Genomic DNA, 26,652 nt, shown 5'->3' on the forward strand with positions numbered 1-26,652 from the left:
GAGCAAATGGAGGAGTCCATAGCGAACATGAGCAGAGCCTTTGTGGAGCCATTGGCGCATGAACGCATCACCACGGAAAGATGGCTACCTCCGTGGAAACGATTGCTACCTCCGAGTTAAGGCTAGCTACCGTAGAGGAGAGGATGGCTACAGTAGAGGAGAGGAGGGCTACGGCCATGGAGGAGCTTAGTCGCCAGAGTATGGAAAACATGGTCATTGTTCAGAATAGAATGACATCTCTTGAGGAGCGATGGGCATCTATTGAACAGAGAAACCAGACCTTCATGGAAGTCCTTCTGAGTAGGACTGCCATTGCAGATATGGGTCCCCATGGCCTCCCTGATGTGCAGCAAGGTGCTCTCCAGCCACTTGCAGGTGCTGAGGGGGACCTGACCCATGAGAGGGATTTTGGTGGCAGACCTCAAGGAAGTGGGGGCTCCTCTCCAAGCGCTCACACTTCCATGCCACTGCAAAGCCCTCGGTCAGAGCCCCACCGGAGTCCACACCCAAGTGAGATAGACGTCTCAACCCCTGCACAGCCACAGGAGCAGCAGACTGTTGACGAGCCCTCACAGGCTCGCAACCCCAGAGGACGCCCGCCAAACGTGTTGAGACAGGAGCAGCAGGAAAGTCAGCAAGGGGCCTCCACATCTGCTGAAGCCACAGGGGAAGCACTACGTAGGAGCACGCGTAAGAGGAAGATAAAGCACAAGTAGTCACAAGGGTAGTCACTTGGGTGGACTTTTGTGTTTAGTGTAAAAATGCCATCACGTCGTAATTGTACATAAAAATTCTGATGGCAAATGTTGCAGTTGTGGCGTCTGTCATTTCGCTATTGGGACTTCCACATTGAAGCCTTAGGAATACTTGCAACTGTCAGTATGGTGGTCAGAGTGCTAGGAATCCACTGGTTCTTGGCCATTGTCAATGCTTTGGTAAGAAGCTGCGAGGCAAAAGTGTTTGATTGACTAGGCTAAGCAAATCTGGCCAGGATGAGTGCGTTCCTTGCATCCTGGGCAGCAATATTCTCGGGTAATGCTGCCGCTGGTTGATGGGCCTCTGCAGGATGTTCGTTTTCACCCTCCTCCTCATCTGAGGAGGATATGTGAGGAGCCACTTGGTCCTCAGGAATCTGCAAGCCACGACACTGTGCCGTGTTGTGAAGTGCACAGCAAACCACGACGATTCTGGAGACCCTGGCTGCTGAGTACTGTAGGGCTCCACCTGATCTATCCAGGCATCTGAAGTGCATCTTCAGCAAGCCGATGGTTTGCTCAATTATGGATCTGGTGGAAATGTGGCTGGAGTTGTAGCTCTCCTCAGCTTCGTTGGATGGTCTCCTCAACGGCGTCATTAGCCACGTCCTCAGGGGATAGCCCTTGTCTCCAAGTAGCCATCCATTAAGTTGGTCTGGCGGACTGAATAGCGGAGGCACACTAGACTGGCGCAGTATGAAGGCGTCATGGCAATTGCCAGGGTACATGGCACAAACATGCAATATTTCCTTCTTGTGGTCACACACCAGCTGAACGTTAAGGGAGTGGAAGCCCTTGCGGTTGACAAAAATACCTGGATTGCGATGGGGTGCCTTAAGAGCCACATGCGTGCAGTCAACGACGCCCTGCACCCTTGGAAAGCCTGCCAAGTGAGCTAATCCAACCGCTCGCGCCGTTACACTTGCTCGATCCTTGGTGAAATGGATGTGATTGTGCGCAAGGGCAAAGAGGGCATCGGTTACCTGCGTGATGCAAGTGTGTGCGGCCGCCTCGGAGATGCCGCTGACGTCTGCTGCTGATCCCTGGAATGAGCCTGAGGCAAAAAAGTTGAGCGCGGTGGTGACTTTGACGGCCACTGGTAATGCTTGTCCACCTGGTCCTCTGGGCAGCAGGTCTTGCTGTAGCATTGTGCAGATGTCAGTCACTACCTCTCGCGAAAGTCGGAGCCGCCTTTGGCACTGCTGCTCAGACATGTTGAGATAGCTGACCCTGCGTCTGTAGACCCCGTTTGGGGGTTATCTCCTGCCCCGACGGGCTTCCGGGAGCTGGCCCCTTCTGGCCTGTGCAGCCTCAGGTGGGTGAGCAGCAGCTTGGCGCTCCTGCTGCTGCTGTTGCTGGTGCTGCTGTTATTCCTGGTTCTGCTGATGCCGCGGCTGGTGCTCGAGCTCCTCTAATGCCCAGATGGGAAGGAAATAAATGGCTCCCATGCTTCTGGTATATGCCTCCGTTGAGGAAGCGCTGAGTGAAGGTGGCGAGAGGGGTTTCCCAGGAGGTCACACTGGAGATGGGTGTGAGGCTCCAACCTTCCACAGGTGTGGTTAAACCTTCTAAAAGTTGCCCCAGGCCTGAGACCACTAAGTCCTGCCACCTGCAAATGATGGCTGATCAAATCTCTTCTTTAATGGTTGACCTGCAGTTGATAGTCAGCAATCCAATAGTGCTCCCGCCAGGTTTCACATTTGTGTTTCCCACCAGGCGTGTTTTACGTGGGAAAAGGGTTAAATTTGCAAGGGCCTTTTAAAATAGCATTATAGAGGCCATTTAGTGGTTATTAAGGGCCTTAAAGACCAGTCCCTCCTGTTGGATGCGGGACGGAGTCGGGACCATCAGACACGCCTGAGTTAAAATTGCTCGGAGTCGGGAACCAGGCCGGGGTGGGGGGGGTCCCGGCCACCAGTTTTTGCGATTTTAACCCCCCGCACGCCTCCAAGCCCGACTCCACGGCGCAATGAAAATCGAGCCCTATGTGTTCAAATCCTGCGGTGGCTTGAACCCACACCTTCTGATTAATAAGCAAGTGTGCTACCACTGAACCAAGTTGGCACTTGCTATGCTGCCATAGTTCCTGCTCCTGATCACTGTGTATGTACTCCTCCAGGAAAGTGCATGCGTGTGGATATTGAGTGAGTGCAAGATCAGGCTCAATCTTCTCCACACCTCTGCACTCTCCCACCTCCTGGCATTCACTCTCTGGCTCATATATAAAGAAAAGCCTCTCAAGAGAAGTACCAGAGAGCTGCTGGCTGTTAAGTCTGTGTGTCCCAGTTATGCTTATTATAAATCACTGGACACAGACCACAAGAATAACTTTTAACAGGTCTTTACTATTCGGAGGTCAGGGCTGAACTGCCCAGCAAATCACTACACAACGTTTATATACCGGTGTGGTCACCACCGGTATTACAGTATACAGCAGCCAAGAGAAAGTAGTACATCTCTTAAGGTAGTTCTCTTAAGGTGGAACAGGTTACATACACCACAATCCTCCCTTTTTAGCTTAACAGTTATATCCCCATTTAACATAACATATTAACATATAGATATATATATATACAACTTCATGCAAAACAGTTCAAAGATTCAGTCTCTGAGGAGGCCTCCTGATTCGAGTTGGATAATGCCTTTCAGGGGTCTCTGATTCTCGTTGCTGGGGTGACTCATCTAGTTGATCTCTTATGGATTGGACATCATCCTCAGGTACATTCACTTCTGAGGTAGATGCTTCAGGTTCACTAACTTCTTCCACGGTTGTCTCTGCCGTAACCCTGGGTTCGACCCTTGTTCTCGATTCTACCAGTTGGTCAGCATGACGCCGTATTACATTTTCACCAATATCTACCGTGTACATCAGGGGTCCTTGTCTGGCCCGAATTGTTCCAGATTGCCATTTCTCGTTTTTATAGTCCCGGGCTAACACTGGTTGTCCTATTTCGAAACTCCGAGTGGTCTTGTTATTTATATGCTGGAACTGTTTGTTTTCAACTTCCCTCCGCACATTTGGTTTTAACAAGTCCAACCTGGACCGCAACCTCCTGTTATAGAACATCATGGCAGGACTTTGGTTTGTCACTGCATGAGTGGCGTTTCGATATGCCAGTAGGAATTTGTCCACCTTGTGTTGTAGTGGAATCTGATCTTCGCTCATGGCCTTTATTGCTTTTTTGAACGTTTGTACAAATCTCTCGGCCAACCTGTTTGTAGCCGGATGATATGGGGCAGAGGTATAATGTTTCATCCCATTCTTCTTCATGAATTTCTGGAATTCTTCTGACACGAACTGCGGTCCGTTGTCTGAACATATTTGTTCTGGCAATCCATTTCTTGCAAATATTGTTCTTAGCACCGCGATCGTCTTTTCCGAGGTAGTGGTAGTAATCTTAATCACTTCTGGCCATTTAGAATGTGCGTCCACCGCAATTAAAAACATGGAGTCCATGAATGGACCAGCAAAGTCAATATGTACACATTGCCATGGGGTTGAAGGCCATTCCCATGGATGCAGCGGTGCAATCGGAGGTGCATTTTGAACTTTTTGGCACCCTGAGCAGCTTTTCGTCAGATCCTCTATCTGTTGGTCGATACCCGGCCACCACACATAAGCCCTAGCAAGGCTTTTCATCTTGACTCCCCCCAGATGACCTTCATGCAGTTCCTTTAGAACGCTCTCTCTTAACTTAGGAGGAATAATCACCCTTGTTCCATACATCAATGTTCCTTGACAGACGGACAGCTGTTCTCGTCTTGCTGAGAATGCCGGTAACAGTGGATCACCATGTGCTGGCCATCCCTTCACTGTCACTTCGTAGACCCGGGACAGTGTCGGGTCGTTCCTGGTTTCTCTTTCAATACTTGCATTGGTGACTGGTAAACATTCGATGATGGTCGAGTGAAATAACTCAACAGGGTCAACCGTCGGTGCCTCCTCCTCTGTAGGTAGTGGCAGGCGCGACAGCCCATCAGCATTACCATGCTGCTTTGTACCTTTGAATTCGATCTGATATTGATGTGCCCCTAGGAAAAGGGACCATCTCTGGAGTCTCTGTGCTGTCATCACCGAAACACCCTTCTTAGGGTTAAAAATGGATACCAACGGCTGGTGGTCTGTCAGAAGCGTAAACTTTTGGCCCTGCAGGTAATGATTAAACTTCTTTACTCCCCACACAAGGCTGGGAGCCTCCCTATCTATCTGAGCATAGTTGCGCTCAGCGGAGGTCAATGATCTGGATGCGAACGCAACTGGCCTCTCCAGGCCATTTGGCAACTTGTGTGAGAGTACTGCCCCAATACCATATGGAGAAGCATCACAAGCCAAACGAATAGGCAGCATTGGGTTGAAGTGAGCCAACACTTCCTCTGAGGTGATCAACGCCTTGCTTTTGCGAAAGGCCCTCTTACAGTCCTCGCTCCACTTCCATGGTACTCCCTTCTGCAAAAGAGCGTTCAGCGGGTGCAGCACCGTGGATAAATTTGGCAGAAACTTATGGTAATAGTTAATCAACCCTAGGAACGACCTCAACTGGGATACATTATCCGGAGCGGGAGCCTTCACAACAGCTTCGATCTTGTCAGGAGACTTATGAAGCCCCTCCTGGTCAATGACATGACCACAGTACGAGATCCGCTTCTGAAAGAACTCACATTTCTGGCGATTAACTCGAAGTCCATATTCTTTCAATCTGGTGAGCACCAGTTCCAAATTTGCAAGGTGTTCCTCGTCATCATCTCCTGTAATCAGAATATCGTCCAGGTAACATTGTGTGCCTGGAATTCCCTGTAATACCTGCTCCATGGCCCTCTGCCAAATTGCTGGAGCCGATGCCACTCCAAAAACCAGTCTATTATACCGATACAAGCCTCTATGCGTGTTGATCGTGAGATACTGGCGTGACTCTTCCTCAACTTCCATCTGTAAGTACGCCTGCGCCAGGTCTATCTTGGTGAAGTGTTTCCCGCCAGACAACGAAGCGAAGATATCCTCAATCCGCGGAAGCGGATACTGCACCGTGTGAAGCACCGGATTAACAGTGATCTTGAAATCTCCACTGATGCGAACCTTCCCCAGTTCCCCCGGCTTGTTGCTCGATGAACGCTTCATGACGGGAACAATGGGCGTGGCCCACTCACTCCAGTCTACCTTAGACAGTACTCCTGAACGTTCTAGCCCTTCCAGCTCAGCTTCCACAGCAGGTCGTATCGCATAAGGTACCGGTCTGGCTTTGAAAAATTTCGGGTTTGCGTGTTCTTCAACCTTGATGTTTGCCGTAATTCCTCTCAGTGTTCCCAGTCCCTGTTGGAACACCTCTTTAGCATCGTCCAATATTCTGGACAATCGTTTAGGTTTGACATCTTTTTTACCGGACTCTACCGTTAGTGCTTTTAAGGAATGCCAGTCCATATTTATTTTCCTAATCCACTCCCGTCCCAGTAGTGGTGGACCTCCCTCAGGTAGCACATATAAGTCCATTCCTCGGCTTTCTTTGCCCTTGTGGACCACCTTTACCTCTATCTTCCCGATGGGGTATACTCTTTGCCCCGTGTATGTTTTCAATACAATCTCCGTATCCCGTAGGGGAATATGTGGGAATAACCTTTTGTAATCTTGCTTATTCATGACCGTCAATGCCGATCCAGTGTCCAATTCCATCTTCACTTGGACTCCTGCTATCTGAAGTGTGACCCAGATTGTTTGGAGGTCTGCTTCATTACCAACATTGTGTACTCTTAGACTACCCAGTTCATTACTGCTGGAGTCTGAATTTGACTTCTGTTCGTTCGAACTGTTCTCTGTCACCTTGTGTACCTTTCTGTACTTTTCCTGCGGTGACTTTTTGTTGTTGGTCTTCTTTCCTGACCGGCATACTTTAGCTATGTGACCAAGCCTGCCACATTTTCTGCATTCCTGATTTTTGAACCAGCACTGGTTCTGATCGTGCGTTGTCTTTCCATAACGATAACATTTTACTGTACCCAAGACCATTTGATTGGTGCTGAGTTCCGGTGACCGTAGCTGCATTTCTGCAGTGCCTCTCGCTGCGGCTTCGTGCGATGCTGCAATAGTGACAGCTTTATCAAACGTAAGATCATTCTCCTCAAGCAGTCGCTTTTGTGTTCCTTCTTTTAACAATCCACACACAAATTTATCTCTCAGCGCATCTGCTAGTCCTGTTCCAAACTGACAGTACTTTGATAGCTTACGCAGTTCAATTAAAAATTCAGTGTTGCTTTCGTCTTTCAGCTGCGTTCTTCTGTAAAATTTAAATCGTTCCGCTATCATCAGTGGCGTGGGGTTTAAATGATTTTTCAGGACAGTAACAATATTCGCGAAAGTCTGATCCGCCAGTTTACCTGGTGATAGAAGGTGCTTCAATAGCCCGTATGTCTTCACACCCATTGAGCTTATTAAGGTTAGTGCTTTCTCATCATCTGGTACCTTATTTGCTTTACAATAAACTTCCATGCGTTCTACATACGTGGTCCAATCTTCGATATCGCTATCAAAGGTATTAATGTTCCCATGTTTAGGCATCCTTGCAAGTTTTTTAATTTTTCTTTTTCTCAAAATGGCGGCTTCCCGCGCTTGTCTTCTTCCCCTGCCTACTAAAATGGCAGCTTCCCGCACTTGGCGGTCTTTTCCGCGCTCGTCTTCTTCCCCCGCCGACTACAATGGCGGATTCCTGCGTTTGCCTTCTTCCCCCGCTGGCTGCAATGGCGATTGCCGTGCTGCTGCCGTTCTCGCCTCCCCAGCGGTTCTCAATTCCCCGACGCTGCTTTTACTCCCCCGCGGTTCCCGTGGGCATTCACGCTTCCCCTGCTGTTGCGCCTCTCAGCCCCGTCCTTTACACCGGCTGCGTTTGAGTTCTCCGTGGCTCTCGTGCCTTAAGCTTCCCCAGTCGCTGCGCCTCTCGGCCTCGATTGCAGCCCGGCCCTTTTCACCGGCTGTGGTCGAGTTCTCCGCCCTTTTTCCTCCGTTTTCCCTCCCCCACTCCACAGTCAACGCGGCCGACTTTCTGCTCGTGTCGCTGATCGGCTTACCCACCACCGTGGTAGAAGGGATGGTCACTGCCTGTCGCTGATGGAGGGCTTCGTGGTCAGAATTTTTCTTTTTAACCCGGGTTCTCGATGCCTCCCGTGCGATGGTGCTCAGCAGGATGATGAGGGCGGATGCCTCTTCTCGACGCCCGTTCTGAGGATGAAGCTGCCTTGGATGTAAAACTGCCGCAGGGTAAGATCGGACTCGTCGCCACTGTTAAGTCTGTGTGTCCTAGTTATGCTTATTATAAATCACTGGACACAGACCACAAGAATAACTTTTAACAGGTCTTTACTATTCGGAGGTCAGGGCTGAACTGCCCAGCAAATCCCTACACAACGTTTATACACCGGTGTGGTCACCACCGGTATTACAGTATACAGCAGCCAAGAGAAAGTAGTACATCTCTTAAGGTAGTTCTCTTAAGGTGGAACAGGTTACATACACCACACTGGCGTGTGACCATCTACAACCCAACATGACTCATGGAGCAGAGGAGAAAAGATTGAGGGTAAAAAGGAGACTATTTCCTTCCCTCTTCCTGGCACTCTTCATCCCATAGGACCAGCCGCCTGCCAACCTCGCTCTGTAGCAAGTTGCAAGGTAGTGTGCGAGTGTGGCCTAGATGACTTCTCACTTGCCATTCCCTGCAGACTATAAGAACATAAGAAATAGGAGCAGGAGTAGGCCATTCGGCCCCCATTCAATAAGATCATGGCTGATCTGATCTTGGCCTCAACTCCACTTTCCTGCCCGCTCCCCATAACCCTTGATTCCCCAGCTTTTCAAAAATCTGTCTATCTCGGCCTTGAATATATTCACTGACTCCGCCTCCACAGCTCTCTGGGGTAGAGAATTCCACAGATTCACGACCCTCTGAGAGAAGAAATTCCTCCTCATCTCCGTTTTAAATGGGCGACCCCTTATCCTGAAACTGTGCCCCCGAGTTCTAGATTCCCCCACAAGGGGAAACATCCTCCCGGCATCTACCCTGTCGAGCCCCCTCAGAATCTTATATGTTTCAATAAGATCACCTTTCATTCTTCTAAACTCCAATGAGTATAGGCTCAACCTGCTCAACCTTTCCTCATAAGATATGGGGGGGGCGGGGGGAGGAAGGAATGACGTATGAGGAGAGATTGGGTCGATTGGGCTTGTACTCGCTGGAGTTTAGAAGAATGAGAGGGGAGCTCATCGAAACTTATAAAATTCTAACAGGATTAGACAGATTAGATGCAGCAAGGATGTTCCCGATGGCCGGGGAGTCCAGAACCAGGGGTCACAGTCTAAGGATAAGGGGTAAGCTATTTAGGACAGAGATGAGGAGGAATTTCTTCATCCAGAGAGTGGTGAACCTGTGGAATTCTCTACCACAGAAGGCAGTGGAGGCCAATTCATTAAATATATTCAAGAAGGAGTTAGATATAAGGCTAAAGGGATCAAGGGATATGGGGAGAAAGCAGGGACAGGGTACTGAATTTGGATGATCAGCCATGATCTCATTGAATGGTGGAGCAGGCTCGAGGGGCCGAATGGCCTACTCCTGCTCCTATCTTCTATGTTTCTATGTTTCTATGAATTGGCTTCCCACTACACTATCCTGCAGTGGATGGTTCTCACTGTGCTCTGCCACTTGGTTAACCAAACTATTATAGCCAATGAGCAACAGGGAGTTAGGTCTCTTGGAGAATATGACAGACACACAGTCTGCTCTACACACAACAGGTTTTTTGAGTGACATTTTTCTGCGCAGTTTTCAGATTTCCAATCTACTGATTTCAGCATTTATTTTAAAATAACAAGGGGAAAATATTCCAGGGGGAAGCATTCCTTTGTGCCTGAGGCAACATTCCCTAAAACAAAGGGATAACTTCAACATAGCCACTCCTGGGAAGATCAAGTGTCAAGAGTTTGGTTTCCGAGACTCGGAACGCAGATCTGAAATCCTAGCCCTTCTTGTGGAATGCAGCAGGATGCTTGCACCGCTGCCGTCGAGGCGGAATTGTCCTTCCTGGCTAATCCCATCCCACAAATCTCAGCATCACAAAGATGATTACCTCATGCTCTGGCTTTACGCTCCCAGCTCCCCAGAGTGCAGCCTGTAAATGGTTTCTATTCACAGACTCCCCTCCTAATAGATGGGCTTGTCTCGGCTGAATGCCACCAGGCAGATGCAGACCTTCCAACCCGATGAGTAATGTTACGAGGGCCAAGGGCTGAAAGCACCGGGTGTAGAAACCTTGGCTGGGGAGTTGAGGGTGCTTTATGTTGCCAGAAGCTTTGGGCTGTCACAAACTTTTTATTCGTTCAGTTAGAAGCAAAAATATGCCAGTAAACTAAGTAATGAGTGGATGTATATTAAAAAGTGTGGGGGATTATTCAGAAACGGTCACGTCATCCTCAAGATGAAGGGGAGTTTGAGTGTCTGCAGCCTGCGGGTTACATCGGGTTTCAGAGGAGAGTTGTTTGACTATCCCTTGGGAATCCCGTTACCCGCAGTACAACAGGAGAATGTGCCAACTCGTCCATGAGTCCCCTCTTTGAACACGTTGTAGCCTGGTTATCATATCGGCCATGTTAATGGGGTTGATACGGGTCAAAATCTTACCAGCCCATCCTGTTATGTGGTGTGCAAAATTAGCTTAAATGTTAGTGACAGCATAGAACCACACAAGTTTCTAGCACACAGGGAGGCCATTTGGCCCATCATGCTTGTGCCAGCTCTTTGATAAATCAATCCAAAACTAATCCCACTGCTCTGCTCTCTCCCCATTGCCTTGTATCTTCCGCTGCTTCAAACATTTATCCAATTTTCCTTTAAAAAGTGCACTGACCTCCAACTCAACCATACTCCATCAAATCAAATCAAATGAAATCAAAATCAAATCAAATTTTATTTGCCATATGTATTACTGCAATGGAATGTTTTTACTCCCCGATCACTTCCACAATAGGCTGTGGGAGCTCACAGAGACATGTCGCTATTCTACAGCGCCATGTTCGGTAAAAGTCAATTCAATTGCGTCCAATGGCAGTGGGAACGCAATGTTCATCAGCCGCTCCGTCTCCGTGGACTCCTCCTCCCTGTTGCCAGCTCCACAAAATGGTGTCCTTCTTCTCACGCTCACCGTCTGGCCTCAGGTCTCCATGCCCAGCTCTCCCTCCTTCCTCTCGAACTGCGAGCTTCCCGTACTGTCGCCGGTTCAAATTTGCAACGGCCCGGTGTCTGCCTCTCACGCTCACGTCCGGCCCCCAACCGTCATGCCCGGCTCCCCTCCTCCTAGTCCGAAACAGAAATTCACGACGAGGAGCTGCCGGGCGACGGGCCAAAGCGGGTCTTCGTGGCTGCTGCTGCCGCTTCCCGCTGCTGCGCTGCCTCCGCCCGACTCGCCGAACACATCACTCCGGCATTGGGAGCGGGCGGCGGGGGGTGCGGGCCGTCCGAAGCAGGAGAGCGCTTAGCTCCGGACCGCCTCGGTCGCCATCTTGTCTGCATCAACACTCTGCATAAAGAAATATCTCCAAACCAATCTTCCCTCTAATTTTATTTTGGCCCGCGCAGCCCCTCTAATGGGCTGCACGGACCATTCAAAATTCCGCGGTTTTTCTATTTACAAGCCGGCTCACCAGCTGCACGGGACGTCCAGAGCGCTGTGTGGCCGTGCGGCCGTACGGCTTAAAGGGAGCATTGCTCTTAACCTCGCTCCTCAATCCCTTAGCGACTACTTTAACCTGATGACCCTTCGTCACTGACTCCTCAACCAGAGAAAATAGTCTTTCACAATTCAGAGTGCTAGGTTTCTTTCTACATGCCCTCTACTCCTGACAGGTCGGGCAGTCAGTATTCAGAAGCAGGTTTGCAGGCTCAGAACAGGGGAGTTATCCCCGGTGTCCTGGGCCAATATTTATCCCTCAACCAACATAACAAAAACAGATTATCTGGTCATTATCACATTGCTGTTTGTGGGAGCTTGCTGTGTGCAAATTGGTTGCCGCGTTTCCCACATTACAACAGTGACTCCACTTCAAAAAAAGTACTTCATTGGCTGTAAAGTGCTTAGGAACGTCCGGTGGTCAAGAAAGGTGCTATATAAATGCAAGTCTTTCTTTCTCATCGATGCATGTTAGTACGTAATGAAAGACAGAAGTTGTGAGCAATCATAATGGGCTTGGTTGGGAAATGTATTAGCTGCTGGGAAACTGAGTCATACAGATTGGTAAAACCCAGGTACAACCCAGGTCTAAGCTTTGTGATCTCTTCTCGGCCACCCACTACAATAGTGTTCTGTTCTCACGCCTAGTTGTGACTCCTGCTGGAATACGTTCGTATGTGGACATTGAATTCAGTCCAAGATTTACTGTCACCTTTAAATACAGGATTACAGCGCTGAGATAATAAACAGCATAATCAAGCGGGTTCAGACTTGGCTGTGATGTCACCCTAGACAACCACCTTGCCAATCCTCACTGTCTGGGCTCGTACTTATTTATGGTGCTAGAGGGCACTGAGATAATGCAGAACCATATCCAACATGAGTGAATGCCATCAGGAGCGGAGGGGGATAAAAGAGATAGACAGAACTACCAGTTTTGTTTTATTATATTGTTTATTATCTGAAGCCTGTATTTTAAAGGTTTTTTTACTCATTCTCGTGATGTGGGCATCGCTGGCAAGGCCAGCATTTATTGCCCGTCCCTAGTTGTCCTTGAGAAAGTGGTGGTGAGTCTTCTCCTTGAACCGCTGCAGACCGTGAAGTGAAGCTACTCCCACAGTGCTGTTAGGAAGGGAGTTCCAGGCTTTTGACCCAGCGACGATGAAGGATCAGCGATATATTTCCAAGTCAGGATGGTGTGTGACTTGGAGGGGGACTGGGAGGTGGCGGTACATCTTGGGCTCTGCAATGGGAAGCCCAGCAAACTGAACAGACATAAAGATAAAGAGAACTGCCAATATGGAAAGAGAATCATAGATCCTTAAATTTTAATGTGTGTGAGTGTGTGTGTGTGTGTGTGTGTGTAATAAGCTTAAATATTCACCAACAGGTTTTACTGACATTTTATATATTTTATACTGGTCTGTTTTCCAGAAGCTTATCTGTGAAATGCCTTGGGATGATTTTTTATGTTCAAGGCGCTGAATAAATGCAAGTTGTTGCTGTTGTAGTGAATCGCTTGTGGTGCTGCTCACAGTAAATTGGAGGATGCTCCACTTTAACAGGACACGAACCTTGGGCCTGATTTTGCTCTCAGTGGCAAACGAACGGTGCCAGCCGTTCATTACACTTGCACTTGCCGACAGATTTTCTATGGTATTTTGCATTGGAACTTACTGTAAATTAAGAACATAAGAACTTAAGAACATAAGAAATAGGAGCAGGAGTCGGCCATTTGGCCCTTCGAGCCTGCTCCGCCATTCAATAACATCATGGCTGATCTTCTACCTCATCTCCACCTTCCCGCACTATCCCCATTCCCTTAATTCCCTTAGTTCCCAAAATTAAATATACTTAACAACTGAGCATCCACAGCTCTCTGGGGTAAAGAATTCCAAAGATTCACAACCCTTTGAGTGAAGAAATTTCTCCTCATCTCAGTCCTAAATGGCCGACCCCTTATTCTGAGACTGTGACCCCGTGTTCTAGATTCCCCAGCCAGGGGAAACATTTTCTCAACATTAACCCTGTCAAGCCCCTTAAGAATTTTATATGTTTCAATTAGATCAAGTCTCATTCTTCTAAACTCTAGGGAATATAGGACTAGTCTACTCAATCTCTCCTCATAGGGCAATCCCCTCATCCCAGGAACCAGTCTAGTGAACCTTCGCTGCACTCCCTCTGAGGCAAGTATGTCTTTCCTTAGGTAAGGAGACCAGAACTGTACACAGTACTCCAGGTGTGACCTCACCAATGCCCTGTATAATTGTAGTAAGACTCCTTTACTCTTATACTCTAATCCCTTTGTAACAAAAGCTAACATCCCATTTGCTTTCCTAATTGCTTGCTGTACTTGCATGTTAACTTTCTGTGATTCATGTACAAGGACACCCAGATCCCTCTGAGTGCAAACATTTCCCAGTCTCACCATTCAAAAAATATTCTGCTTTTTTGTTTCTCCTACCAAAGTGGATAACTTCACACTTCCCCACATTGTATTCCATTTGCCATGTTCTTGCCCACTCAGTCAACCTGTCTATATCTCTCTGCAGCCTCTTTGCATCCTCCTCAAAGCTTAATTTACGACCTAACTTTGTATCATCAGCAAACTTGGATACGTTACACTCAGTCCCTTCATCTAAGTCATTAATATCGACTGTAAATAGCTGAGGCCCAAGCACTGATCCTTGCGGTACCCCGCTAGTTACAGCCTGCCAACCTGAAAAAGTCCCATTTATTCCTACTCTCTGTTTTCTATCCATTAACCAATCCTCAATCCATGCTAATATATTACCCCCAATACCATGAGTCCTAATTTTGTATAATAACCTCTTGTGTGGCACCTTATCAAATGCTTTTTGAAAATCCAAATACACTACATCCACTGGATATACCTTACCCACCCTACTAGTTACATCTTCAAAAAACTCTAACAGATTTGTCAAACATGATTTCCCTTTCATAAAACCATGTTGACTTTGCCTAATCATATTATGATTTTCTAAGTCCCCTGTTACCACGTCCCTAATAATAGATTCTAGCATTTTGCCTACTACTGATGTCAGGCTAACTGGCCTATAGTTCCCGTTTTTTCTCTTCCTCCTTTCTTAAATAGCGGGGTTATGTTTGTTACTTTCCAATCCTTGGGGACTGTTCTAGAATCTAGGGAATTCTGGAAGATTAATACCAGTGCACCCACTATCTCTGCAGCTACCTCTTTTAAAACCCTAGGATGCAGGTCGTCAGGTCCAGGGGATTTGTTGCCACTTAGTCCCATTAATTTCTCCAGCACTATGTCTTTACTTATACTGATTTCTTTAAGTTCCTCATTCTCTCTAGACCCTTGGTTCCCCATTATTTCCGGAATTTTTTTTGCCTCTTCTACCGTAAAGACAGATACAAAGTATTTGTTTAGTGTCTCTGTCATTTCCTTATTGCGCATTATAATTTCTCCCGTCTCTGCCTTTAATGGACCCACGTTTATTTTCATTAATCTCTTCCTATTTACATACCTATAGAAATGTTTACAATCTGTTTTTACATCTCTTGCTATTTTACTCTCATATTCTTTTTTCTCTTTCCTTATCAATTTCTTGGTCCTCCTTTGCTGAATTCTAAAATCCTCCCAATCCTCAGGCTTACTGCTCTTGTTGGCAGCATTATAAGCCTCTTCCTTTGATCTAATACTATCTTTAACTTTTCTTCTAAGCCACAGTTGGACCACTTTTCCTGTGGGGTTTTTGTGCCTTAAAGGAATGTATATTGGTTGTAAATTATGTATTAATTCTTTAAATGCTAGCCATTGCTTGTCTGCTGTCATACCTTTTAATGTAGTTTCCCAATCTACCTTAGCCAACTCTCCCCTCATACCTGCATAGTTTGCTTGTTTAGATTTAAGACCCTAGTTTCGAACTTAGCTAAATCGCTTTCAAAATCAATATAAAATTCGATCATATTTTGGTCACTCTTGTTCCCTAGTTGGTTCCTCAACATACTGATCTAGAAAACTATCTTGCATACATTCCATGAACTCGTCCTCCACACTATTACTGCAAATTTGGTTTGTCCAGTCTATATGTAGATCAAAGTCCCCCATGATTATGTATTACCATTGTTACATGCGCCTCTGATTTCCTGATTTATACTCTGCCCTACATTACAACCACTGTTTGGGGGCCTATAAACAACTCCCACCAATGTTTTCTGCCCTTGCTGTTTCTTAGCTCCACCCAAACTGATTCTACTCCTTGATTTTCGGAGCTAAGATCCTTTCTCTCTACTGTCTTTATCCCATCCTTTATTATCAGGGCTACCCCTCCTCCTTTTCCATTTTGCCTATCTCTTCTAAAAGTTAAGTATCCTGGAATATTTAGTTCTCAACCTTGGTCACTTTGCAACCACGTCTCCGTAATGGCTATTAGATCGAACCTATTAATTTCTATCTGCGCTATTAATTCATCTATTTTGTTGCGAATGCTTCGCACATTCAGATATAGTGCCTTTAGCTTTGACTTTTTTCTATTTTCCCTGATGGCACTGATGCCCTATTACCTTTGTTACTCTCTTGTCCCTTCCTGACCCACTCTGCTTATTTTTTACCCAAAACTCTACTCTGCTCTAGAGCCTTGACATTTCCCTTGCTGCTTTTAAATTTACTCTTTCCTGAATCCTCCCAAATTAAAGAGCCAAAATGGTGCAGCGTCCTCTACAGGGGATCTGGGACCTGTGCGAAAAGGGCAAGCAACTGTGTATCGCCTTAACCAATCAAATTGAAGAACTGTTAACGAGCAGCGCAGATTCTGAAGCAGGAAGTGTCAGTTAGAATATTAAATTCAATGTCAAATCAGGTAGAGAAAGCAAAATAAAGAGGGAAAGAAAGATGGGATAAAGAGAAATAGATAAAAGAGATTTTATTTTTTAAATAATAATAATTTAACAGTATTAATCTGAAGGAATGACACTCCACACTTGTAAAAGTTAATTTTCAGTGACAGAGAGATTGCCTGGCAGTAATTAAGACTCATCACGGCGTTAAAAATGTACTTACAGTGGAATGGACAAGCCTTAACTTTCTCTGGCACATTTAGTGGGTATCTATCACGTAAGTACAGCAACCTCACGCCCTTTCATGTATTTCAGTGCCGAGTCTCTCGGCGAGATACTGATTATAGTGCAGCTTCTGGAGGAGCAGGGCAACTCGGGCAGCAACTCCCTGATTTCCGCGGTTAACTGCGCTGATAGCCTCGCCGTTATTTCTACAGCAAAATTTGGCCCAATATGCCATGCAAAATAGAAAATATGTATGTATTTCTTTAAGGCTAGGAGGTGTACTTTTTGTGTATTGTTGAAATGAATACTGAACTCAGTTATAGGTCAGGCTGCCGATCAAAACCAGGGCTTCCTTTGATTGGCAGGTCAATTAAGAAGTTGGGAGATACCGTGAAACTGGTAAGTTCTTGGAGAGAAGGAACTGACCACAGCCTTTAGGATTGTTTAGCGTCTGTGAGAAAGAGAGCTGAGTGCAGCTGGTAGAAAGTGTAAATGACCCTAATTGTAAGAATCATTGTTAAAGAAAACCAAACTTTCCTATTTTTACACCCATCTTGGAGCTGTTCAATTGTTTTTAGTTGATTTAACTCTATGGTCTGCTGCAGCTGTTGAGAAAATGAAGTCATGTCTGGAAGGACCAGGGCTAGGAGTGAATCACTTGGGGCCATACATGACTACAATGGTCTTGTAGAATAAATTTGCCTAGGTTGAAATAAATTTGACTATGATGAGGTGTAACTGAGAACTATTAGAGAGAAGGTTCATAAATACGTGTTGAAAGGAAATGTGCAACAATGCACATTATTCATAATTATATTATAGAGTCACAGAGTCATAGCTGGAAGTGCCCCGCCTCCCTCTTGGGGCGCTGTGGCACGTCGTGCCGTGGTATTGCAGGCCTTTCTCCCCTTCTTAAAGGGGAGGGGCCTTGCGCAGCACGACTCGGGGCCCAGCTGGGCCCCCGGGAATCGGGAGTGCCAGCAAAAGAGCCCGGCACTCAAGAGAAGTGCCGGGCTCATGGAGCGCAGCCGGCACTCCGCGGGAGGGCGGGTCAGGAGGCCGGGGACGGGAGCGGAGGCAGGTGCTGGCAGGTGGCCAGCAACAAAAATGGCCGCCCGGCACCTCGCCTTTAAATAGCGCCGCCCCAGCCGCAGGTAGGCCCGCCGACCCCGTCGGACATAGCGTCCGGCGGTAAGTCAGGGGGCGCTACCGAAGATCATGGCCGGGGTGCGAGCGTGGTGCTGTGCACGGCAATGACGTCATCGCCGGCGGTGCAGCGCCGCGGGGCACTAACGGTTAGCGTCGCCGCTAACCTCCTGCTGAATTTTGCGGGAGGCATTGGCATCGCCGCGCCCAGGCGCTAGTTGCTTTGCGCCCCGTTAGTGCCCTTTTAAGGTGCAAAGCAACCAAATTTTTCCCCCGAGTCTCTCCGCTTCCACCACTTCCGTCGGCAGTGAGTTCCAGGTCCTCATCACTCGCTGCGTAAAAAAGTTTTTCCTCACATCCCCCCCTGTATCTCTTGCCCAAAACCTCAAATCTGTGTCCCCTAGTCCTTCCCCCATCTAGCCTATTCCAAACCCGTCATAATTTTGTACACCTCTATCAAATCACCTATAGACGGATATAAAAATGAAACATCAGAATAAAAGAAAGGCCTTTTAAGGTGTCATTTTTATATAAAATATATGTACAATGTTAGTTAAAAAAACAATCTATGGAGTGGTTCAGTTTGCTGAGCTCCCCACTGTAGAGCCCAAAATGTACTTTCACCTTTAATGTAGGTGGGTGTGAATTGACGGGATGCATCACACCTCACAAGGACAGGCCTCTTATCCATCCACCATTCAGCATCACAGACAGTGAGCTTGGATCGTCACACATTCCCAGCTTAAAAAAGTGAATAGTTCCAATCACTTTTACCCACCCTGTTCCCCATAGCTTCCTCAGTTAGTTATCAGTATTCCAACCACCAACAAGAGCGTAAAAGAAAAGTGCAGCTCATCACAAGTTCAAGCACACACTGCGAAATGTTGACCAATTTTATTCAAGGGATTTTGGTAATATTTCACCGCATTCATTTCTGTTGGCCTATACCCACACACACTCACCAGCAAAATAGCAAGTTACGCTAAACACCCAAACTCAGGATCTGTCACAACATGTTTTTACTTTTTTATATTGTCCAGCAGCCTTTTAGGATGAAATGAATCATTCTGGTCCAGGATTTCATTCAAAGACTGAAAAATCAAGACTAGTTTCCTGCACTAACTCATTCTTTCCCAGAACCTCAAAAAAGTGCCTGATCTTCCTCAGTTTTCCTGTCCTCCTACAATGTACTGGCGTTTGAAACCCAGGCTTTGTGTCACATAACCATCACTTCATGTGCTTTCTCCTCAGTGTTAGCCGTGGCTCAGTGGGTAGCACTCTCTTGGTGGGAGGGGCTAGGAGTGAGCAGGTGCTGCTGGCTGCTTGATTACTGCAGGGAATTGGAGTGAGTTTGTAAAAAGTTGGTGGTGGTTTTTTTCCCAAGTTTTCAGGCCTTTTTGGTGCTTATACAGCAGCCATTTGGCTGCTGAGGGGCCCAGCACTCCTGGCCTGTCAAAGGACAATGGCCTAGAAATTCAGTTGCGTTTGCGCCCACTTATTGGCTATAAAGTGGTTTGCGCCTGAAGTTTTTTATCGCCCGAAATTCAGATGGACCCTAACATCGGCGTTAGCCGGTAGCGCCGCGCCGGCACCGATGACGTCATCGGTGTGCGCAGCGCCCCGGTTGCAATGCTATTCCGGCCCGATGGCCAAATTCATTTGCGGCCGCCTCGCCCGTGGCAGCTGCAAACAGCGTTTGTGAAACGGGGTCTTGCAGCTCCGAAAGGCCGGCGCATAAAGGTGGAGTGGCGGCCGGCCGCTTTCCCGTCGGCCGCCTGCCCGCACCTCCCTCCCCGGACTCCTGCACCACCCCCCCCGCGGCATTGATGTCTGAGTCCCGCGAGCCCGGCACTTCTCCGTGGTGCCGGGCTCATTTGCCGGGGGAATCCACTGGCGATCTGACGGCTGCAGGCAGCTCCTCCTTAAGAGAAGGAGGAGGCCTGCAGTACCCCAGCCTGCCGCACCGCATCGGGTGCCGCAGCGGCAGCTGGACGCCTGAAAGTGACATTCATCGCCCCTAGCGAGGCGGCCAAACCCTGCAATAGCGCCCGCCGCCGTCTTGGCCCGTCGCAACTGAATTTTAGGCGGGCGCTACGGGAATCCTGGCGAGCGCAAAATTTCGGGCGCAAAAGACCTGGCGGGGCCATACCGAATTTCTAGGCGAATGTTCCTAGGATGAATTTAATCAGGGGAGAAAATATTGGGGGAAGGGAGAAAAAAGGGCCCAAAGATTTGGGCCGGGATCCCCGGAGGTTTGGAAAAGAAAACACGGTGGTGGTTCAGTGTGAGGATAAGGAGATACGAGCTTGGGATATTATCCAGGAGGTACATGAGGACTGCGGCGAGAGAAGTTGCTTTGTCTGCCGACCAAAGCCGAATGTTGGGTTCGAGGTGACGGTCTGTAGCCGAGAGGAGGTGGAAAGACTTTTACTGAGTTTGAAGGTTGGAGGTAAATACTTGGAGGTATCTCTGCTATATTCGGAAGAGGTGGTGGTCTCATTCTTAAACCTGCCGGTTTATATTGAGGACGATGTGTTAATAAAATAAAAAGCATGTCAAAATGGAGGTGAAAAGCCTCCTTAAAAGCTTTTACTAACCAACCCGCCTCCCAAGAACGGATTGGTTGCCCGCCCCCGACCCACCTCCGTTAAAACCAGAAGTGAGCGGATTGGAGTTAGGTTTGAAATTTTTCAAATTTTAACTTCTCACCCGACCCAAACCTACCCCATCTTGGGGTGTCAAAATTACCCCCATAGAATCATACAGCACAGAAGGAGGCCATTCGGCCCATCATGCCCATGCCAGCTCTTTGAAAGAGTCATACAGTCAGAGTCATAACGGCACAGAAGGAGGCCATTCGGCCCATCGAGTCCGTGCCAGCTCTCTGTAGAGCTGTCCAATTAGTCCCACTCACCTGCTCTTTCCCCATAGCCCTGCAAATGTTTCCTTTTCAAGTATGATCTAGACGAGGGAACTAGATGTAATATCTCCAAGTTTGCAGACGACGCAAAGCTGGGTGGGCATGTGTGCTGTGAGGAGGATGCAGAGAAACTCCAGTACGATTTGGACAGGTTGGGCGATTGGGCAGATGCATGGCAGATGCAATATAATGTGGATAAATGCGAGGTTATCCACTTCGGTGGCAAAAACAGGAAGGCAGATTATTATCTGAACGGCAATAGATTGGGAAAAAGGGAAGTGCAACGAGACCTGGGTGTCCTTGTGCAGCAATAAGCATGCAGGTGCAGCAGGCGGTTAAGAAGGCAAATGGTATGTTGGCCTTCGTAGCGAGAGGATTCGAGTACAGGAGCAAGGATGTCTTGCTACAGTTGTACGGGGCCTTGGTGAGACCACACCTTGAGTATTGTGTGCAGTTTTGGTCGCCTTATCTGAGGAATGATGTTCTTGCCATGGAGGGAGGGCAGCGAAGATTCACCAGACTGATACCTGGGATGGCAGGAATGACGTATGAAGAGAGATTGGGACGATTGGGCTTGTACTCGCTGGAGTTTAGAAGAATGAGAGGGGATCTCATTGAAACTTATAAAATTCTGACAGGACTAAACAGACTAGATGCAGGAAGGATGTTCCCGATGGCCGGGGAGTCCAGAACCAGGGGTCACAGTCTAAGGATAAGGAGTAAGCCATTTAGGACAGAGGTGAGGAGGAATTTCTTCACCCAGAAAGTGGTGAACCTGTGGAATTCTCTACCACAGAAGGCAGTGGAGGCCAATTCATTAAATATATTCAAAAAGGAGTTGGATATATTTCTTAATGCTAAAAGGATCAAGGGATATGGGGAGAAGGCAGAGACAGGGTACTGAATTTAGATGATCAGCCATGATCTTATTGAATGGCGGAGCAGGCTCGAGGGGCCGAATGGCCTGCTCCTGCTCTATGTTTCTATGTAAGTAGATTATCATATCAGTTTTGCCATAATAATCGCGGAATGGTGTGAGAAAATATATTTTTTCATTTGCATAAAAGAAATATGTGAGAATTAATTTCTGCGCGTGCTCCTTTAAGTTTTTAGGGAGGAAAAAAAGTTGAAATTGGAAATTTAAAATGAGGCTTGATTATAATTATTAATATGACTGAAAAACACAAGTTTAAAAATGAATTGTTTAGAAAGGGTTTGCAGCAGCTCCCTGCAGACTGTCAGACCTTCACTGGCAGTCTGGATGCGCACTATCTAGCCAGGAGACAGGTGTGGAGAAAGACACTTTAGCCATTTCCTGGCAATGGAAAAACTGCCAAGTCTGTCTGCAAGAAGTGAAATTAAATACTCGCCTGAAACACTTTCAACATGGTGGCGAGATTCATAAAACAACGCCAAGCCCGTCTGTCATGTTAGCTTCCCACCATTTCCTTTATAAGCTAAAAAAAGATTATAATTAAGATATTTTTGCAAAAAGAAAATGTCTGGAAAATGTCTGAGATCCTTGACGCTTATTAGCTCGGGCCAGTCAGTGTCAGGTATCACAGCCTCGGCATTGTTTCAGGAAACCTAACTCCCTCCAGCTCTTTGAAACCGTCTATACAGTGAAGCTAGTCTAGCACGACCATTGATGGGCACCCTGGGGTCTCTCACTAGCAGTCAAGTCTGATAAGGCAGGGTCAAGCCTGACTCCTGTCAATCCCGGGCCCCTTGTAATGCGTGGTCCATAAGACACGATTAACCATTATTTCTTGACAAAATTCCAGACCATTCAAAACCAGCATCAGCAAAGGCAGGGAAGGTCCCGCCTGACTCACCATGAAAAGACGTGCAGAGGGATGAGGAAGGAACGAAAGGCGGAAGAATCTGCATTTCTATCTCACCTTTCACCACCTCAGGACGTCCCAAACCGCTTTACAGCCAATTAAGTTATTTTGAAATGTAGCCACTGTCGTAATGTAGGAAATGCGGCAGCCTTTCTGCACACAGCAAGATCCCACAAACAGCAATGTAATAAATGACCAGATGATCCGTTTTTTCAGTGATGTTGGTAGAGTGATAAATATTGGCCAGGGCACCGGGAGAACAGAAACTGTCAGACTGCCACATTCTCCCATAAGTATGGAAGTGGATGGTCTCCGAATCACTTGCACCAGAGCTCGGAGTGATTCTCCACCCGATGGATTCTTGTTCTAGAGTCTGCATCAGAAAACAACTAAAACAAAGGCACAAGCTTTTTTTTATATTCGTTCCTGGGATGTGGGCGTCGCCGGCAAGGCCAGCATTTATTGCCCATCCCTAATTGCCCTTGAGAAGCTATCACACTTCTTAACAAAGCTTCATTTCTTTTTAATTCTCTTGTTTCTAGTTATTTCCCCCCCAACTTCAAGTTCTCGCTCTCTCCATTGCACACTATCCCATGGTGGAGACAGCCAGGCTGCAGCGGTTTTGGAGGGTTCTGCAATGACATGCATGAGAGCAGCAGAAATTGGCTGCATTTCGACACACCACTCACTATTCCTGGCCAGAATGGAAATGATTGGGTAATTCCCCCGTCAATCACGCCTGGAGACCGCAGTGCTGTAAGTGACTGGGATTGATTTTACGCACGTGATTTGTATGTAACTATCCTCCACTCACGGCACTTTGCTGGAAAAATCACTGTTCTCTTATCGGGAAACGTTGCTGCAGACTCTTTTTAAATAGACGCTTAATAGACTTTGTTTGCTGCAAAACAGACTGTTTGCTGCAAGTCTTGCCGTAAGTCCCGCCCCACCTCCAACTCATTGGCTAACACACTGGTGTCAGTGTGTCAGCTGTGGCTCAGTGGGTAGCAGCCTCGCCTCTGAGTCAGAAGGTTGTGGGTTCAAGTCCCACTCCAGAGACTTGAGCACACAAATCTAGGCTGACACTCCAGTGCAGTACTGAGGGAGTGCTGCACTGTCGGAGGTGCCGCCTTTCAGATGAGACGTTAAACCGAGGCCCCATCTGCTCTCCCAGGTGGATGTAAAAGATTCCTGTGGCACTATTTCGAAGAAGAGCAGGGGAGTTATCTCTGGTGTCCCAGCCAATATTTTTCCCTCAATCAACATAACAAAAACAGATTATTGGGTCATTATCACATTGCTGTTTGTGGGACCTTGCTGTGCGCAATTGGCTGCCGTGTTTCCTACATTACAACAGTGACTACACTTCAAAAGTACTTAATTGGCTGTAAAGCGCTTTGGGACACCGTGAAAGACACTATAGAAATGCAAGTCTTTCTTTCTTTCAATCGACATGCCGGAGTGGGCCTTTGGCGTAGCGGTAGCATCCCCGCCGCTGGGCCAGAAGGCGTAGGGTTTCGAACCCCGCTCCAGACAGTCCCGGCAAGTGGAGTCGGAGCTCCGGCTCTAAATTCTGGGTTGACATCCAGCGGGATACTTGCGTCCGTGGGTGTGGGTGGCCCCCCCCCTCGTATGGGTTGTGGGAGCCTGTAAAACCCTCCCGCCATAGGACTAACCACCCTAATGGCTGGTATGAAGATGGTTACGGTCACGGAAGGAGCGTTAATCGCGGCCAGAAATCCTCCCACTACTTCATACAGTTCCCCAAAGGGAACAGTGTGAAGACACGTACGACGACGAATCGACATGCCGACAGCAGTTAACAGATCTTCTGATTTCCGCTCCCTGTGGGAAAGTGAGATCAGGAACTCACCTTACGTGGAATTACAAAATCTGACCATACACAATGCCAGTCCATGGGTATAAATGTGCTTTAAATGACCTGGACCTCCTACAGAATACAGTTAGGCAGAAGTGCACAACCAGAAAGAAAGACTTACATTTCTATCGCGCCTTTCACGACCACCGGACATCTCAAAGCTCTTTACAGCCAATGAAGTACTTTTGGAGTGCAGCCACTGTTGTAATGGATGAAACGCAGCAGCAAATTTGCGCACAGCAAGCTCCCACAAACAGCAATGTGATAATGACCAGATAATCTGTTTTTGTTATGTTGATTGAGGGATAAATATTGGCCAGGACACCGGGGATAACTCCCCTGCTCTTCTTCAAAATAGTGCCATGGGATCTTTTACATCCACCTGAGAGAGCAGACGGGGCCTCGGTTTAACGTCTCATCTGAAAGACGGCACCTCCGACAGTGCAGCACTCCCTCAGCACTGCACTGGAGTGTCAGCCTAGATTTGTGTGCTCAGGTCCCTGGAGTGGGACTTGAACCCACAACCTTCTGACTCAGAGGCGAGTGTGCTACCCACTGAGCCACAGCAGACACTGACACCAAATAACAAGGAACAAGACTGGAATGCATGTTTATGGTGTAGTTCTGTGGTAACAAGCTGTTGTATGTTGCTACAAGTTGGTGCTTCTTGTTTACGACACAAGTGTAGACATTGAAAAAAGGAAGCAGTAATCCTCTCGTACCCAAGCGCTAACCCCCCCTCCACCCCCTCCAAACCTAAAATACAATCCCCCCCAAACTTAAGTGCCACTTTCACTCAGCTCTAAGCCCCACCCAAGAACTAAAACCCTCCCCCACTCACGTCTCTTTCAGAACACCTTCACTCTGAAGGGAACACACCTAAAGGCCGGCACACCTTTGATTTTCAGTGCCAGCAGAACCAAATAACAAGGAAGGGAAAAATCTTTCTGATAGCTAATCTAACCAACAGCGATCAATCACAGAAATGTATTCCTTTCAATAAATGCAAACTTAATTCATGCACCCAAGGAGAACAAGCTGATCACACAGTGACCTCATTAGGCTTATCGCATTACATCAAGCCTCTCTCTCCTGCTCTCTGAATAGTAACTCAATCAAATGATTTACAATTTAATTAGAGTAAAAGAGACCCAAATGGCTTGAATCCCAGAGTGTTTATGGCTTTCAGTGAAGCACTGGGCAAAAAGACTGCAAAGGGGGAAGGACACCCCTCCGAGACATCAGTTAGGCAGACTCCACTGGCTGCACCAACAGAGCTTACTGAAGGCTGCAACAGCAAAAGAGAGAGTAGGTCAGAGTTGCTGAAAGAGTTCTCACGTCAGGATTCACTTCCAAATACAGGCCTGCCAACGCGTCAAAGTGTCATGCAGGCAATAGCAGAAGAGTTGAAAGTGCGAGGTGCGATCCAATTGGCTTGGGATCCAGGGCTGCTTCAAGTCCCCCGCCCACCCAAAAAAAAACCTTTGGGCTGTCATAAACCCTTCTTTAATCTGTCTGAACCAAAGTATACCAGTGAAGTAAGTAATAAGATAATTGTATATATATATTTTTTTTTCTTTCAATGAGGGCGCCACTCTTGATAGAAGGGCGAGTTGGGAGGTCTGTAAGTATGAAATGCAGCTTCACAGAGACTGGAAAATCCTTCATCCTATTCCAAATGCAACCAGCAGCCTAGCCAGCGAGACACATCGTGAAGCCTTGTTTCTATAGATACTGCTGCACCAATTAAGAAACAACCTCTCACCTGATTGGCTGCCCATCGTCGTTGTCATGACATTGTGATGGATTCCAGGTGTCCCAGTAACTCGTGGCGCTGTCCTCACAGTCACAGTACCTTTAAAGGGATGTGTAACATCTGGTTTAGCAAGACCTGAGCAAAGCACCCAAATTATAGTTGAGACTAAATAAAACTAACCAGAACTGGAGGAGCAGCACACATGGCTCATCTGGTTTTTATTTAATGTGTGGCCTTTTACATCTCATTCTATAATATATTTCTAAAACAATCTGCTCTCCAAGCTCATGAATGTAACAACCTTTAAAGCACTCTGATGCATGAAGACCAGCCCCTGCTAACCAGCGTTACGATTAATATATGAGCGTGGATACCCCCGCTAAGCAAAAGGGGGTTTGTGCATGCGTGTAGATTCTCCATTGCCCAACCGAGGAGACTGGATTCATGAGTGTGTGCGGACCCCTCTAACCGAGGAGACGGAATTAGTGAGTGTGTGCAGACCTCTCTAACTGAGGAGACACGATTATTGAGTGTGTGGGGACCCCTCTAACCCAGGAGACACGATTAATGAGTGTGTGCGGACCCCTCTAACCGAGGAG

At 47.4% G+C, this 26,652-nt stretch overlaps 1 protein-coding gene across 3 annotated transcripts in view; it reads right to left on the minus strand.

Annotated features, from left to right (window-relative positions):
• The window catches only part of LOC147111221 (uncharacterized), a 134,052-nt gene that overhangs the window by 50,783 nt on the left and 56,617 nt on the right, over positions 1-26,652 (minus strand). For all 3 annotated transcript variants that reach the window (XM_086001893.1, XM_086001892.1, XM_086001894.1), the window contains exon 3: positions 26,063-26,152. In XM_086001893.1, the coding sequence (XP_085858019.1) occupies positions 26,063-26,152 (90 nt within the window). The remainder of the gene's footprint in view (positions 1-26,062; positions 26,153-26,652) is intronic.

This window comes from Somniosus microcephalus, chromosome 11 (assembly GCF_052327205.1).
Source record: "Somniosus microcephalus isolate GS21.2 chromosome 11, FLI_Smic_1.0, whole genome shotgun sequence".
Taxonomy (NCBI): Eukaryota; Metazoa; Chordata; class Chondrichthyes; order Squaliformes; family Somniosidae; genus Somniosus; species Somniosus microcephalus.